An 18,492-nucleotide genomic window follows, 5' to 3' on the forward strand; every position below is an offset into this window, starting at 1 on the left:
TTACTTTGATGCCGCTTTCGCATTCCTCAAGAGCTTCCTGGAAGATACTTTCAGAATATAAATTGAACAGTAGTGGGGAGAGAATGCATCCCTGTCTTACACCTCTGAGAATTTTTTGAGCTTGCGTTGTTTCATTATCCACCTTGACGACAGCTGTTTGATTCCTGTAAAGACCTTCTATGCAACGAATGTCTTTTTGATCTATGTCGAGTTGTTTTAGTATATGCACGAGTTTATGATGTTGTACTCGATCGAAGGCTTTTTCATAATCTATGAAGCACATCATTACATCTTTCCTTTGATCATAGCAGTTCTGAGCTAGCACTTGGGTTGCAAATAGTGCTTCCCTGGTACCCAGGCCTTTTCGAAATCCAAATTGTCAGCAACCAATAACCTTATCGCATTTTGTGGAGATTTTGTAGTGAAGAACTTCGAGGAATATTTTTAAAGAATGGCCCATCAGACTTATCAGTCGGTGGTCTTGACACTTTGTTGCGTTGTTCTTTTTTGGCAAAGGGATAAAGGTAGATAAAAGCCATTGGACAGGGAATTTTCCATTTTTATAGATTTGGTTAAAAAATCTTTGGAGTATCGTTATTCCCTCTTCATCTAACAATCTGAGTAACTCAACACGAACTCAACACGTTCTGAATGAACCTATTTTATTTAATTAATTGGGAATTTTAAAATTTTATTAAATATACCTTTTACATAGAAGTGGTTTTACTTCTTGTTTTCTTTTTAATATATCTTTTGATCAATATCAGTTTTTTAACGTGTATTTCGATTTTTACACGTTCTAAAATAAACTCTTTATTATTATCACCTTTATTAGTTTTTGAAGATATTCTTCTTTAGGCGCGATTCGATTGAGGGTAAAATTGTACATAAATCTGCGCGCCTGCGCACACAGACAGTATGTAGTTCCTTGCTAATCTTTCAAGATAGGTGTTTATGTATCTGTATCCGTGCAAATAAGTCATTAAAAGAATATATTAGTGTTTTTAGTAAATGTATTATTTATTATAATTCTTGTTTTTTGGATTTGTGTTTCTCTGTAGTAAAATAATAAAATATTTACACTATTTGTCGCCGTGTTGTGTAACTATATCCGAAACTTACATGTCAATTAGAAGGACCTCGCTGGTGTAGTTGTTAGGGCGTTAGCTCCGAGATTAGAATGACGCGGGTTCGAATCCTGGGCGATTCATATTTTTTTTTATTTTTGGTTGTTTTAATAAAAAATTTTGAAAGTGGTAGATAAGAAAGTTAGTTTAATTTTTAAATAAAATACAAATAGCCTGTTAAGTATATCTACTTCGTTGAAATTACCTATATAATAGAAGAATATCTTCTTACGTGCGTACAAAGTACACACACATTCTTTTTTTAACTATAAAACCAGCTATTTGTCGTTCAAAAAAAAAATACCAAGAAGTGAGATACCTATGCCATAATCTAATAGTTCTAAGATATAATTTATCTTGTGTGTACATATATTCTAATTTTAGGGCAATGATTAGTGGAATTCTCCTCGTGCTATTTGTGATGTGCTACTGTTGCAATAAGACAAACAGGAAAGCACAACCTCATCTGGGCAATTATTGGAGAGATCCAGGTTTGTCTATGGAGATATACACAGTGGAATCGGCCCAAAATGTAAGTTTTCCTTCTTATTATAAATTTCGCTAAATGTGTTTTAAATACAGCAATACATATTTATTGATTACAAAATACACCAACAAGTAGAAATGTATTTTACTATAGTAGTCCAGGAAACAAAGCTTTTCACCTCGAAATTTTTACAGAATAGATCAATTTGCTTGGAAATTTGAGAATAAGTAGTGGATAGTCCATGGATCAAAATCTATATGATTCCGACAGGCGCTTTTACCATGGGGGTGGTTGCCCCCCATCTCGTGGGTGGAAATTTTTTTATTATATTTTGACCGCAAAAGTTAATAAAAACATTAATTCTAAGCAAAAAATATTCTATACATTTTTTTGATAAATTTAATAGTTTTTGATTTATTCGCTATCGAAAGTGTTAGTTTTATATCGAAAAAATCAATATTTTTCGATATACATACTCATTTACGATTCACTCAATTATTGCCATAGAACAAATTTTATCAAACCAAGTTCTTGGGAATTAAATTACCTAAAATTTCATATTTAAACATTATTCGTATCTCTAATGCTAGTTTTTCTATTCTGAAGGAAAATGGCATTTTTTACCAAATTGCAAACATTCGTTATTCGCTTTAAACTTCAGTTTTTTAAAAACTAATCATTCTAAGCCAGTCAAGCTTCTAGAATCTATTAATAATACATAAATAAAGAAGAATAAAAATAATGCCAATGACTAAAAACACCGCTAACTTACATTATTATGCTTCCAATTGGATTTCTCATTTTTTTTTCAAAAAAATATATTGATTTCTTAACAGTAACTTTTTTATTTTTTATCTTAGAAAGATCGTTAAAAAATAATTTTGTAGGTTTTTACAAGATCTGTAAGGCTATTAACATCAAATCCTTTTAAAATACTCAGTCACATAAAGAGATGGTATTGAAAGAGTTGGTAAAGGTGGATTTTGCATGATATTACAAGTTTTAATTGTCAAGAGCTCACTCATTTTTTGCCGTAAAAAAAGTTTGCAAACCAATTTCTTGGGAATTAAATAAGCTACAATTTCATATTTAAATATTTTTTTGTATCTGTGATGCTAATCTTTCTATTCTGAAGGAAAGGGAATTTTTTAACTACAAAAACTCGTTATTCGCTTTTAACTTCATTTTTTTTAAACTAATCATTCTAAGCCGATCAAACTTCTAGAACCTATTAACAATACATAAATCAAGAAAACCAAATCAGGTCAATGACAAATTTTAATTAGGGTGGTGATTAGGGGGTTGTTTACGATCACTTTTTTGTTGAAAAACAGGGACTGACACCCTTTTCATTATAAGTCACTTAATTTTTTAGCTAGAGATTTTTTTTATTTCTGGAGATACATATTTTTAAGCACTTTAATTACTTTCAACAAGCTATCCTCGAAAAATGCATAGTTTTCCCGTCCTTTGACTTTGAAACTACAATATTTAGCATTTGACGAAGAAGGGCCAACATAATAAAGTACAGCGCGATTACTATTGGCCTTAAAGAAAATGAAAAAAACACGGTTTTGTTTATTTTTTCAAAAGGTACATTTTTGTTAAGTAAAGTGTTTTTGATAAAACGAAAACTTTTTGAATTATTAGCAGAAAACTGATTAAAAACATTGATTATTTCGATGTAAAACTAACACTTTCGATAGCGAATAAATCGAAAACTATTAATTTTATCAAAAAAATGTATAGAACGTTTTTTGGCTTATAATGAATGTTTTTACCAACTCTTGCGGTCAAAATATAATAAAAATGTCCACCCCCGAGATGGGTTGGCAACCACCCCTATGGTAAAATCGCCTTTTGGCATGATATAGATTTTGATCTTTTGACTATCCACTACTTATTCTCAAATTTTCAAGCAAATCGATCCATTCTGTAAAAATTGCGAGGTTTTGTCCTATTTTAAGCTTCATTACTTGGACTATAGGTATTAATTATACAGTTATTGTTTATATTTATTTTATACATGGTGTTTCAAAAAAAGGTAACACCATCTCTAGGATAGGTAAAAAACTGAAAAATAATTGGGGTTTGTTTAGTAATAAATTTTTGTAACGCCATCCGTTTTCAAGATACAAGGCGTTGCAGAAAACAAATCGTTATTAATTTGAAGCGTATTATACTCATCATTGGCGCGCATGAGGGTAATGGTCTGAATTATTTAAAGAAAAAAAATAGTACGCCACTGAAATCATTTTTGAATTCGTGGTGCACTTTGTGATAAAAAATCTAACTTCCCTTTCTTTCATACGACGCGCTGTTTTCATGCAAAAAATAAAATATCTTAACGCTTACAAAGCATTCGAATTAAGGAGTAGGCGCAAAATCTTGGTCCAATACTATTTAAATGCATTTATTTTTTTCGAATCCCAAGAAAACTAATAAATATTTTTGAAAAACTTAAACGCATAATGAAAGATTACATTATTTAATATTTAATATTATTATTATTATAGAATAAACAAAAGTTTCTTTTGAATGAAATATTTGAAATTAAAAATTACACTAAATTTTCTCTTTTTTTTTTCACCCCTGTAACTTATTAAAATAAACATTACAGAAGTTTTGAGAGACTTTCGGCCATCGGCAATAATGCAATTTTCATTATGCGTATAATTTTTTCAAAAATACTATTATTTTTCTCAGCATTCGAAAACAAATGCATTTTAATAGCATCACACCAAGACTTTGCTCCTACGCCTAAAGTTTTGTATGAATGTATAGAAACTTTTTGGAATACTTTGTAGGGGTTAAAATGTTTTATTTTTTTGCACAAAAACAACGTGTCGTATGAACCAAAGAGAAGATAGATTTTTTGTCACAAATTGAACGAGAAATTCAGAAATCAAAAAAATTTAATTCAAAATATCTCAGTGGCGTACTATTTCTTTTCTTAAAAAAAATCGTACCAGTACTGGTATGCGTGCCAATGATGAATCTAAAATTCTTAATTTTATGTAAAAAAAAACGCACAAATATTACTACCTGTTAAAGCCCACCAAATTTCATTACAATGTTGCTAGTAGTTTCGGCAAAGTAGTCTCCTTCTTGCAGTACCGTCTCCTATCGGAAGTTGGCTACCATCACAGCAATCTTAACTTTGTTGGCTGCAGCTCTGAACAACTGTATTGAACTGCACCCATACCACTCCCTTAAATTTCGCAACCAGGAAATCCTCCTACGTTCCACATTTCTCTTTCCCGAGATTTTTCCTTGGATTACGAGTCTGAGCAGAGGGTACTTTTCTCCTCTCATTATGGGGCCTAGATATTCCAGTTTTTTTGTTTGTATGGTTTTTATGACTTCGCATTCCTTCCCCATCTTCAGCAAAACATCTTGATTTGTTACTCTTTCTGTCCATGGTATTTTCCACATTCTCCTGTAACACCACATCTCGAATGCCTCAATGTTTTTGATGTTTATCTTTTTCAGGGTCCAAGCTTCCATGCCGTACAGCAGAACGGAGCGCCTTAACATTCTCGTTCTTAAGTTTATATTTATGTCCCGGCTGCATAGGAACTTTTTCATTTTGACAAACGATTGTCTCGCTATCTCTATTCGCCTCTTGATTTCTCTTGTCTGGTCATTAGTATCAGTGAAGAAAACCCCTAAATATTTGTAGGACGTAACTCTTTCAACTGGCTGATAATTTATGGTTAAATTCATATTGGTGTATAGCTTCTCTGTTACAATCATGAATTTAGTCTTTTTGATGTTTAGTTTTAGACCATACTTATTGGTATGACTGTTTATGTTTTCCATCAAATACTGTAAATTTGCTAGGTTATCTGTTACTATTAGCGTGTCATCAGCGTATCGTATATTGTTAATTAACTGCCCGTTAATATTCATACCAATGTTTTGCTCTAGGAGCGCTTCCTGACATATTGTTTCGCTATATAAATATATTGAATAGTAGTGGAGAAAGCACACAACCCTGACGCACCTCAACGAATCTCAATTTCTTCGGTTAACTCATTATCAACCTTGATTTTTGCTGTTTGTCCCCAGTACAACCTGGATATGATGTTAATGTCGCGACTGTCGATGTTTTTGCTTCTTAGGATTTCATACAGCTTTTGGTGTCTGACTTTATCGAAGGCCTTCTCAAAATCTATGAAACCTACGTAGAGGTCTGGGTTTACATCCAAACATCTTTGCATTAACACACTCAGACCAAACAAAGCTTCCCGTGTTCCCAGTCCACTTCTGAATCCAAACTGTGAAGCGCTTATGTCCTCTTCTAATTTATTAAATATTCTTTTGTGAATTATTTTTAAAAATACTTTTAGTGTGTGGCTCATCAATGCTATAGTTCTGTGGTCTGAACACTCTCTGGCGTTATTCGTCTTCGGGATTGTGACAAAAGTAGAGGAGAGCCATTTCTTTGGTATGATGCCTGTTCTATAACAGTAGTAAAAAAGTGGTAAAAAATGTTAATTTTTTTTCTTCAACACCCTCTATCTGGAAACGGATGGCGTTAAAAAAATTTTTCTCTAAGCTAACCCCAATTATTTTTCAGTTTTTTACCTATCCTAGAGACAGTGTTACCTTTTTGAAACACCTTGTATAGTCTACGTCTCTGTCCAATGGTTTGGTGGTTTTACAGATGGAATCTAATTCTAAAGTTTAATTCTGGTTTTTTGCAGTTTAAAATTATTTCTTTTTTCTTTGGGAAGTTTGCTGCAAAATTGTATTTGCCATTGACTGTGACTACGACTTTGATTATAAAAGTTTCGAGGACATAACAAAACAATTCGGTTTTTGCGATAATGTCATCAACAATAACCTAACAACAACAATAACAGTATAAAATTGGTTAACAAGATCTGAAAAAATTTAAAACTTAAACTTATGGGATGCTGACCACTATCTATAGTCAAGGCATTGAAGCACAAAAAAAGGCCTTACTGTCGATTTTTGGCGCAGTAAGACGGATTTTAATGCAGTTTGGTGCGTTGGATTCGTGAGCATGTCAGGAAATTTTGTGAACTAATGTAATGAATAAGAAATCTCAAATTGCATTTGTGCATAAGAAAAATGCATTTTAAAAATGCATTTGGGTAAATAGTGGGAAAAATTGACTAAATTTTCTTACTCGGGGGTTTTTGGGGTAGCTGAAAACGAATATGAGGTCGGCGAGAGTGTGCAAATTACCTGGTGCCTGCAGCGGGTGTAATAAACGTCTTCCTCTGGAGTATTGTGGTAATTTATCATATAATTGGCTTAAACTCATTACTAGGGGGTTTTTGGGGTCGCTGAAAATGAATATGAGGTCGGCGAGAGTCTGCAGACTACGTGGTGCCTGCAGCGGGTGTAATAAACGTCTTCCTCTGGAGTATTGTGATAATTTATCATATAATTGGCTTAAACTCATTACCCGGAGGGTTTTTGGGGGTCGCTGAAAATGAATATGAGATCGGCGAGAGTGTTCAAACTACCTGGTGCCTGCAGCAGGTGTGATAAACGTCTTCATCTAGACTATTATGGTAATCTGTTAAATAATTGGTCCAAAATTGTTACTCGGGGGGTCTTTGGGGTCACTAAAAATAAATATCGCAACGACTAGATTCTAATTTCATATTATTTAAAGAAGTTTGAATTAAGTCGCAAGTGGATGATGTGGTTTTGCCTTGAGAGAAAATTACTAAATACAGAATGTACTTAATGGCTATTGCCAAAAATAAAAAGATTGTCATTGGAAAAATTCTTTCATCTGTTGATGCATTTACTCAGCATTTAAAAAGGGTATATTTACAAACACAAATTTGGCTGCATGAAGAGGACAGTAACATGAAACCAACCGATTGGGGATGGGAATTACAAAATAATGTATTAATTCCAGTTAGAATGACTCAGCCACCTGGTCCTCCAAATATTTTAAATTTAATATTCTGTAGTTGTAAGTCAGACTGCGGCAACTCATGCGGGTGTAGGAAGCATGGATTAGTTTGTAATTCAGCCTGCAAAAATTATGTAGGCTCTGATTGCACAAATATTGCATTGGACTCGAGAGAGGAAGGCAATAATGAAGAAGAAGATGATGATGATGAAGAAAATGAATTTTAAAGATAAATTACGATAAATTTTGTATAATGAACTTTTTTAACCATAAATATATTATAATAATAAAAATTTATGTTTATTTATAATAAAAATACCACCCTTTTCGATCACTACAGTTACATCGAAGAAAATAAATTACCCCAAAAACCCCCGAGTAACGAGTTTAAACTAATTATATGATAAATTACCATAATACTCCAGAGAAAGACGTTTATTACACCCGCTACAGGCACCAGGTACTTTGCACACTCTCGCCGACCTCATATTCATTTCCAGCGACCCCAAAAACCCCCGAGTTACAAGTTTGTACCAATTATTTAACAAATTACCATAATACTCCAGAGGAAGATGTTTATTACACCCGCTGCAGGCACCAGGTAGTTTGCACACTCTCGTCGACCTCATATTCGTTTTCAGCGACCCCAAAAACCCTCGAGTAAGAAAATTGAGTCAATTTTTCCCACTATTTACCGAAATGCATTTTTGAAATGCATTTTTCTTATGCACAAATGCAATTAGAGATTTCTTATTCATTACATTAGTTCACAAAATTTCCTGACATTCTCACGAATCCAACGCATCAATCCGCATTAAAATCCGTCTTAATGCAAAAAAATCGACACTTCAATCCTTCAATGCCTCGACTACTAAGAGATTATGTCATCGTAATGACAAAAGATGGAGGGAGAGAGATGGATTGGTCGAAAAAACTTTAATGGTTGCGTAATATTAGACAATTGTGTGGTTCCACAGTAGAAGAATTATTTCGCGCAGCAGCCGATAAAGGAAGGTTTCAAAAACTCGTAAACATGATGACGGCCTACGTCTGAACACGATCACGGCACCTAAAGAAGAAGAATTATTTCATCACTCCTGTGTATTGTTTGATTTGGTTTTAGACAGAATAGAGCTCAGTGTATTGGTTGTTTTGAATGTTATGATGTATTTATTTAAGGGTTTAGAAATCTCTTAAATTTTCCATAAATAAACAGCAAACATATATTTAAGAAATCTGTTGATTCTTGTTGTATAAAAGCCAATAATAATATTCCTGAACACTTTCATTATCAGTCTATAAATAGAAGCTTCAATATATCTTATATAATTCGTGCAGAACTTTGTCATTTAATTACCTATGAGTGCCATTTCATAATACGATTTTTTTTAAGAATGTCTAATTTGTTCCATTTTTTTAATTCGTCCAAAGTGATATAATCGTAATATCTTGCTCAATTAGGTTATTTGATTTTTCTTTTTTTCTGCCTGTTTCGTTCATGACGTGCTCAACGGAATCTCTGAACATGATGGAACCTCTTAAATTTTCAATAAATAAACACCAAACATATAATGCATTCATTTTTTTCGAATCCTGAAAGAACTAATAAGTATTTTTGAAAAATTTAAACGCAGAATGATATACGAGTATTACATTATTACTTAGGGCCGAAAGTCCCTGAAAACTTATTGTATTGTTTATTTTAAGTTACAGGGGTGAAAAGAAAAGAAAATTGAATGTGATTTTTAATTTCAAATATATCATTAAAAAGAAATTTTATGTTTATTCTAAGGGACTTTCGGCCCTCGGTAATATTGTAATGTTTTATTCTACGTTTAAATTTTTTAAAAATATTTATTAGTTTTTTCATGATTCGAAAAAAATGGATGAATTTAAAAAGCATTCGACCGAAATTTTGCGCCTACGCTCTTAAAGAAATCTGACGATTCGTAGTGTCCAAAATCTAATAATAATATTTCGGAACACTTTCATTATCAGTCTATAAATAGAAGCGTCAATATATCTTACATAATTCGTGCAGAACTTTGCCGTTTCATTATCTTATGAGTGCTAGTTCATAATAGAATATAGAATCTTTTTAAGAACATCCATTTTTTTAATTCGTACAAAGTGATATAATCGTATTATATAATCTTGCTCTAAATAGACATTCTTGTCCTTTTTATTCCAGCGTTATTAATTTAATAAATCATCTAGATCGTTAGGTTTCACTTTTTGACGACATTATTTACCTACGCACAGACGTATCCAAAATTCATATCGTTTCCATTTGACCTTAAACTTTCCAAAAAGGTCGACTCACTCTGATTACCTAATTTACAAAATCGATTTATCTGTCGGCCCTGTATTTTATTTAGCCTCTGCTTATTACTAGTAATTATAGACCAAGAGGCAGCGCTGAAAAATCTATTTGAATTTACTAAAGCTAGATTTTTCACAGTTGATTACTGTGAGTGTGTAGAGAAACATACTGCGGTCGGTCAAGCGAAACGTAGAACAGGGGTTACTGAGAGGGTATCAAAGTTGCTTTCCTACGAAGGTAATTATTTCCATTTACTAAGGCTGAAAATAGGTACAAACATTCTAAATTAAATATAAATAAAAGTTATTATAGTCGGTCAGCTGTATGACGGGACAGAGCCGGTCGGTCGGCCTCAATAGTCGATTGAGCAAATGAAGCATTTTGGCTCGCAATTGTTTCGTCCAGCATGGATTTACTTGAAATTTTCACAGAAGGTAGGGAATAGTCCAAGGATCATTTTCTATATCATGCCGCTATCATAGGCTAAAACCTTGGGGGTGGTTGCCACCCCATCTTGATGGTGGGAATTTTTTATTACATTTGAACCATGTAATTCGGTGTAAAAAGTGATTCTAAGAAAAAAATGTTTTTTACATTTTCTTCGTAAAACTAATATTTTCCGAGTTATTCGAGCTTGAAAATAACAGTTTTTCGACGAAAAAATCGGCTTTTTTAGAGGGTTTTTGAGAATACCTCGAAAAATATGCATTTAATCAAAAAAACTGTAGATATCGAAATTGTATCTTTTAGTAACACAGACCAAATTCTTTTCCTATAATATCTTTAAAACCAATACAAACCGAGATACGGCATGCTAAAGGTTAGCTTTTTTCGTCAAATGCACAATTTGAAATATTCAAAGCCAAATAATGGGAAAAATTTGCATTTTTCGAGGAAAACTTAAATAATATTTTTTCAAGTATACAATTAGACTTTTTAAAAAATAATAATAAAACGTTTCTAGCATGAAATATAAGCGACTTACAAAAAAATGGCGGTACCTGCTTTTCTCTACGAAAAAATTAGTGAAAACAACCCCCTAACTACCTTCCTAATTCAAAATTGGTCGTAACCCTTCTGTAGTTCCTTTTATATTTATATTATCAATACACTCAAGGAGTTTGACTTATTTAAAATGCCTAATTTTGGAAAAATTGGAGTTTAAATAAAAATTGATTTTTTGCAATTTGGTATTTTTCACCTTTTACTTCAAAATATCTCCGAAAATACTGAAGATATGAAAAAAATTATAAACTACTAAATTGTAGCTTTTTTAATGACTAAAATTACCCTGTGCATAGATTTTCATTACAGTGAATAGTTAGCCAGATATAGCTGTTTAAAACCTCTAATTACCAAACACCCCCTTATTCGAGCCCTTTAAACCCGCCCCATTTAAAAACTAAGGCATGTTACGGAATTTAATTTACACAGTCTTATAGCTCTTTAAAAATCCTACAAAATCATTTTTGAGGGGTCTCATTACTGAGAGGGTATCAAAGTTGCTTTCCTATAAAGGTAATTAAATCCATTTACTAAGGCTGAAAATCAGTAAACAATGAGATATAATATTTTTCCAAAATTAGGCATTTTAAATAGGTCAAACTCCTTGAGTGTATTGATAATATAAATATAAAAGGAACTACAGAAAGGTGAAGACCAACTTTGAATTGGGAAGGTAGTTAGGGGGTTGTTTTCACTGTTTTTTTCGTAGAGAAAAGCAGGTACCGACATTTTTTTTATTATAAGTCGCTTAATTTTCATGCTAGAAACTTCTTATTATTTTTTTTTGAAAGGTCTAATTGTATACTTGAAAAAATATATTTTAAGTTTTCCTCGAAAAATGCAAATTTTTCCCATTATTTGGCTTTGAATATTTCAAATTATGAATTTGACGAAAAAAGCTAACATTTAACATGCTGTATCTCGGTTTGTATTGTTCTTAAAGATATTATTGGAAAAGATTTTGGTTTGTGTTACTAAAAGATACAATTTTGATATCTACAGTTTTCTTGATTAAATGCATATTTTTCGAGAAATTCTCAAAAAACCCTGTAAAAAAGTCGATTTTTTCGTCGAAAAACTGCTATTTTCAAGCGCGAATAACTCGAAAAATATTAGTTTTACGAAGAGAATGTAAAAAACATTTTTTTCTTAGAATCACATTTTCCATCGAATTGCATGGTTAAAGTGTAATAAAAAATTCCCACCCCCGAGATGTTGTGGCAACCACCCCCAAGGTTTTAGCGTATGATAGCGGCATGATATAGAAAATGATCCTTGGACTATTTCCTATCTTCTGTGAAAATTTCAAGTAAATCCATGCTGGACAAAAAAATTGCGAGCCAAAATGCTTGATTTCCTCAATCGACTATTGGGACCGACCGACCGGCTCTGTCCCATCATAGAGCTGACCGACTATAATAACTTATATTTATATTTAATTTAGAATGTGTGTATTGATTTTCAGCCTTAGTAAATGGAAATGATTACCTTCGTAGGAAAGCAACTTTGATACCCTCTCAGTAACCCCTGTTCTACGTTTCGCTTGACCGACCGCAGTATGTTTCTCTACACGCTCACAGTAATCAACTGTGAAAAATCTAGCTTTAGTAAATTCAAATAGATTTTTCAGCGCTGCCTCTCCGTCTATTATGGGTAAATATCATTGTAGACATTTTATGACAGTGTAGGAAGTCATTAAAACTGTTTTTGTTTGTCGTGTGGGGGGTTAACATGTGATTTTTATAATATTGTTGTCCTATTGACCTGAAGTTCATTATTTCTTCTTCTTCTTCTTTTTCTTTTTCCTCTGCGTAAGCAATTCTGCTTGTTCATTGGCGGACTGATGCCTCTATGGAAGGTTGTCAGTCGATCTTTTGCGCTGTCGGTCGATAATTCGTCTACCAATTGATGATTTATCTCTTGCTATTTTGACCACACGTGTCTCTCCTATTCTGCTTATGTGGTTATTCTATTCTTTTTATTTAATTTAGTGTCCGTTCGTTTATACACTGTACGTTACATCGTCTTCTAATGTCTTCACGCCTCTTTCGATCTCTCAACGTATTTCATGTAATTCTTATCAGTACTCCCATCTCTGCCGTTTCCAGTAGTCTTTGTGTTGTGGCTGTATCGGGTCTTGTTTCTGATGCATATGTCATTACTGGTCTTACACTGGCTTTGTAAATTCTTAACTTCATCTCAATGTTAATATGCCGGTTTCGCCATATGTGTTATTAAGACATCCTGCCAGTGTATTTGCTTTTTGTACTTGATTTCTCTGTATTTTATTTCCATTACTTGGTCAATACTGATACCATTAATTTCTATTTTACATCTGATTGGTTCTTTACTGATTACTATTGTTTTAGTTTTCTGAGATGATATTGTTAAATGTTAACCTAAATAGAGTATACTCCGCATATCTAATGTTGTTAATTAGTGTTTCTCTCCAAGAGTCTTTCTCAAAATTTCTATAGAGTACGCAATGAAGAAAAGTGGTAACAGCACATAGTCTCACTTTTTTTTTAAATTTCGATTTCTTTTGATGTGTTTTCATTAATGCGTTATATTGCTCGTTGTTTATAATACCGCTTTTTATAATCTGAAGGTCCTTGTAGTCTATTTGTTTTGACTTCAAGTCCTACATGAGCTGTTTGTTATGGGCTTTATCAAACGCCTTATTATATTCTAAGAAACATAATTAAATACCTTGGATGTAAAAACAGCTTATCATCTTTACGGAACCCAAACTTTCATTTTGTAACTTTAAAGGGTTGTATCTTTTTTTATATGCACATTTGTACTAAGGTAAGTTAGGTTCATTCAAACTATTTTTGGTCCCAGAATATGTGATTTAATTTATGACCTGTATTTTTGTTACACCCTGTATATTTTTGTATATTGATCTGAAAGGAAATTTTTTGTGAATGAGACATCAGACTATTGGTAATGTGGTCGCTGCATTACCTAGCTTTTGTCTTCTTAGGAAGGCCAATAAAGGTCGAAGTCTACTATTCCTTGAATATATCTCCTGAATGATATCACATTGAAAACTTTATCAAAAGGTCCACGTGTTTCGTTTCTATTATTTTAAGAATATGAAAAGATAATTCGTCTGGCCCAGGACTTTTCCCATTTTAATTATTATGATTTAGTCCAGAGAAATTAGATTTTTCTCGTGACACATCCCCCTCCAGACCGAAACCAAATTTTTTGAGTAGTATGGGCATCTATAATAATAACCTATATGTTTCCTGCAGCCGATTTTGATGATATACATAGTTATAAACAAATGAAGATCAAAAAACAATAAATTTTCGCTTTTTTCGTCTATTACCAAAAAGTTAAGCATTTTAAACAAATTTCAGAGTAAGAAACTCATAATTCGTATAAAAAACTTCAATATGGCGTTCGCTGAATGTCTGTTATTATTGGTTGCTTAGAAAATTGGAAAATAAATCAAAAATTTTGAGTTTTTATAAATATTCATAACTTATGTAAAAATTAACTTAGAACCTTCTTATTACACGGAATGCTGAGACTTTTGGTGCTTAAATTATATTTCAAATTTTAAAGCAATTGGTCAAATAGTTTAAAAGTTATTTAATTTGTTTATCAAAAATTCATTTTTTTTGCAACACTATAAGTCAGAAAGTTATGAGGTTACAATAATATTTCAGACAGTTTATGAAAGAAGAACATTCATACTATCAACTTAATTAAAAAAAATGACAAAAAGTAATTTTAAACAGTGTAAAATTATTTTACAAAAACATGTCGATTTTTTGCTTACTTATAAACAATTAGAATAACTTTTTAACCGTTACCCGTAGACAAATTATTTTTTCATATTTAGAAAGAGTGAATTTTTATACACATTTAGAAAGAAAAAAATTGTCCTATGACAATTAGGGACGAAGTTAGCCTCTCCGTTTTTTTTAATTCACATGTTCTTGCAAAATAATTTTGCAATATTCAGAATTATTTTTTGTCATTTTTTTTAAATTAAATTAATAGTGTAAATCTGCTTCTTTCATAAAATATCCAAGGTATTACTGTAACTTCATCATTTTCTGACTTATAGTGTTGCAAAAAAATTAATTTGGGATAAACAAATTAAAAAACTTTTAAACTATTTAACCAATTACTTTGAAATTTAGGGTATGATTTAAGCACCAGAGGTCTCAGCATTCCGTATAATAAGAAGCTTCTAAGTTAATTTGTACATAAGTTATGAATATTTATAAAAACTCAAAATTTATGATTTATTTTGCAATTTTCTACGCAACCAATAAGGATAGACATATTCAGCTAACGCCATATTAAAGTTTTTTATACGGTTTATGAGTTTCTTACTCTCAAATTTTTTTAAAATGCTTAACTTTTTGGTAATAGACGAAAAAATCGAAAATTTACCGTTTTTTGATCTTCACTTGTTTATAACTATATATATCATGAACATCTGCTGCAGGAAACATATAGGTTATTATGGTAGATGTCCATACTACTTAAAAAAATTGGTTTTGGCCTGGAGGGGGTTGTGTCACCAACAGGTTACTTTTTGCCTTATTTCTCTGAACTAATTCCCAACTGCGGTGTTCCCATTTTGCCTAATAGTGGCAAAAATTACTAAATTATAAATAGTTTCAAAAACTACTAAGCACAACCTTCGTCAATGCAGTACGTTCAATCCAAAATAGGATATGTAGAAAAATAGTGTAAAAATATCAATCCCGATAAGATCCCGATAAGAACTTTAATATTGTATAATAAGGTATAGAGATGGTAAGGAGAATCATGCATAACGGTATTTTTTGACGAACTGGATAATAAAAACAATTAGAAGTTTTAGAGCCGATAATCTAAAGACTTCTACTGTTGCAACCAGGCACGTAGCCAGGGAATGTGCTTGAGGGGGGTCCAAACACAACTCAAATTTTGGCGCTCTCTGAACTAACTAAAATAAGACTGCTCTTGTTTCGATTCACAACGAAATGATTATTTATTCCAACTCAAATTTTTTGTTAGATTAGACGGCAAAATTTTTCAAATTTCACCATTGTATCTTTAATATCATTTTAGCGTCTCTGATGATGTTAGTCATCACATATAACAGGGTTAAAGTGGAGATTTGCGGGTCATAATGCGAGACAGGAAGATAAAAGATGGAATGCTACAATATAAAACTGGAGGCCGTGATAGGAAGAAGAGGAAGAGGAAGACCTCAGATGCTATGAAAGCACGATATTGTATAATCTACAGGAACTCACTGGAAAAGCGCAGCCAAGGACAGATTATATGGAAAGATTTGGTGAAGACCTATGTCCAAAGCTGAATAGAAATGTGCTAAAGAAGAAGATGATGATGTTAGAGACTACTATGTATAACGAAATATAGGATTCTATAGCAAAGAGTACATCTGGTCTTTTATTCAGTTGTCGATCCAGTAATTTTTGGTTATTTGATAAAAAATGCACTTGGCTTTAACTCAACATTCCAATGAACGGACCAAAGGGCCAATAAAATGAGTCTTTCGCTTTCATTTCCCATCTTGTTTCCGGGTAAAAGGAATTTGTAAATGTACGGAAAAAATCTTTATTACAATGTTCATTACGCGGAGGCTTTCGGTATTTATTTCCAAAGATTATATTGTGTTACAGTTATACCATAAAGTTATAACATATATTCAGATTTTATTGTTGTAAGAGAAATGTCGTGGGAGTCATAGGCAGACAAATTTTCTAGCAATTTTGCTTTTTCTGTAGAGGCAAATCCAGAATAATAATAAGTTCATTTACTTTTTCAAAAATAATAAAAATAACTTGGGGATAAACTTGCTGCTTTGGTACGAAAGCCGAGACAGTTTTGGGAGGGGTCCGGACCCCATGGACCCCCCTTTGGCTACGAGCCTGGTTGGAACTAAGTTCTGGTGACAATCCAAACCGTGGCTTCCAAAATTTGTAAGTCAAACGAAAGATAAATAAAAAGAAGAATAGGGGAAAAATAAATTATTGTTTATATTACTTAGTGAGACAGTTGCTCTTCTTTTTGATTCAGGGGAGACCATAGGCTTGTCTAAAGATCTCAAAAGAGTAAAACTTACGTAAAGGGATGGTCGCCTCTGAAAAAGAATGAAATATTAACTGTCTTTCATTTCAAGATTCGACAGCATTTTACATAGATAAATAGTTGTCGAAGGCAATATTATATTCCCCCTTATCTTCTTACTTATCGTTCGTTTGCCTTGCAAATTTTAGAAGGCATGACTTTGGGTTGTCACCAGAACGTGGTTCCAAGAGTAAAAGTCTTTATATTTTCGGATCTAAATCTTTTTTTTTTCATAATCATCACTACGATGATGATTATTACAATTACAATCTGGTCATAATAATTATGACCAGATTATGACCAATTATTGACCATTGAGCAACTTTAATTTAACCTAAATTGCTACTGTTCCTTTTAAATTAAGAGCTTACCCCATAGCGTCTTATCTAATCTAACAACACGGTGCATTACTCTAGTATAAACACTAACGCGCACAAGCACTATGCTCTGCTTTTCACTATCACCTATCACTTAAACTAGTTCAAACGGCTTTGTCCTCTTCAGTCTTCTAATTTGCCCAGTGGTATCGAGGAGCTGGATTGCCTCAATATTCTCGTGCATATGAAGTCGTTGCTCGTGACTTCCTGCCATCTTCTTGATAATTATATCCACAGTCTCCATTCCTAGGTCCTTATGGAGATCACTGTTTGTCACATACCAAGGAGCATCTACAATATTTCTTAGTATTTTGTTCTGGAATCTTTGTATTACTGTTATATTACTTGGTCTAGTATACCCCCATAGTGGGCATCCATAAAGGTCTCAATATTTGTTTGTAAACTAACAACTTATTATGCATCGACAATGTGGAGTTTCTTCCAATTAGCCAATGCATTTTTTATATCTTATATTAGTTCTTCCCTTTATTTCTTAACGTGTACCTTCCAGCGTAGTTTTGCATCTAATGTTATACCCAAATACTTAGCAGTATCTGCATATGGTACTTGGATATTGTTGATTATAACTGGAATATATTGTATTTTTTTGTTGGTGAAATTAACATGGACAGATTTAGCTTCGTTCAGCCTGATTCTCCATTTTTGTGTCCATTTATGGATTTGGTTAATTGCTATTTGGACCTTGTTGGTCGCCTCTTCACTTGTCGTCCCTACTGCTTGAATAGCTGTATCATCAGCAAAGGTGGCAACTGTGTTGTCTTTCAGTACAGGTATATCACACGTGTATAGTAGGTATAGGACCGGACCCAACACACTGCCTTGTGGAACACCTGCTCTAATTTCTTTTAAGTCTGAAAACAGTCTTCTTGCTTAATTCTAAAATGTCGTTCTTTTATGTACGATTGTAAAAGTTTTGAGTACTGTATAGGTAAAAAACATTTTAGTTTGTATGTTAAACCTTCATGCCCCAGACTTTATCAAAAGCCTTTGCAGCATCAAGGAATACAGTTGAACAGACTTTCTTTTCTTCTAGGGATCTTTCGATTATATTTGTGATTCTGTGCACCTGGTCAATTGTTGAATGCTTATTTCTAAATCCGAATTGATGTGTCGGTATCAAGTTTCTTGCTTCGATAATTGGT

General features: G+C 32.6%; 2 protein-coding genes across 11 annotated transcripts in view; one reads left to right on the forward strand and one right to left on the reverse strand.

Moving 5' to 3' along the window:
* Positions 1-18,492, reverse strand: part of LOC114325330 (probable beta-hexosaminidase fdl) — a 430,895-nt gene that overhangs the window by 247,658 nt on the left and 164,745 nt on the right. The window lies entirely within an intron of this gene.
* Positions 1-18,492, forward strand: part of LOC114325334 (uncharacterized) — a 134,558-nt gene that overhangs the window by 91,127 nt on the left and 24,939 nt on the right. Inside the window, exon 4 of the mRNA XM_028273384.2 lies at positions 1,512-1,659. Within this exon, the coding sequence (XP_028129185.1) occupies positions 1,512-1,659 (148 nt within the window). The remainder of the gene's footprint in view (positions 1-1,511; positions 1,660-18,492) is intronic.

The sequence above is a fragment of the Diabrotica virgifera genome, chromosome 1 (assembly GCF_917563875.1).
Source record: "Diabrotica virgifera virgifera chromosome 1, PGI_DIABVI_V3a".
NCBI lineage: Eukaryota > Metazoa > Arthropoda > Insecta > Coleoptera > Chrysomelidae > Diabrotica > Diabrotica virgifera.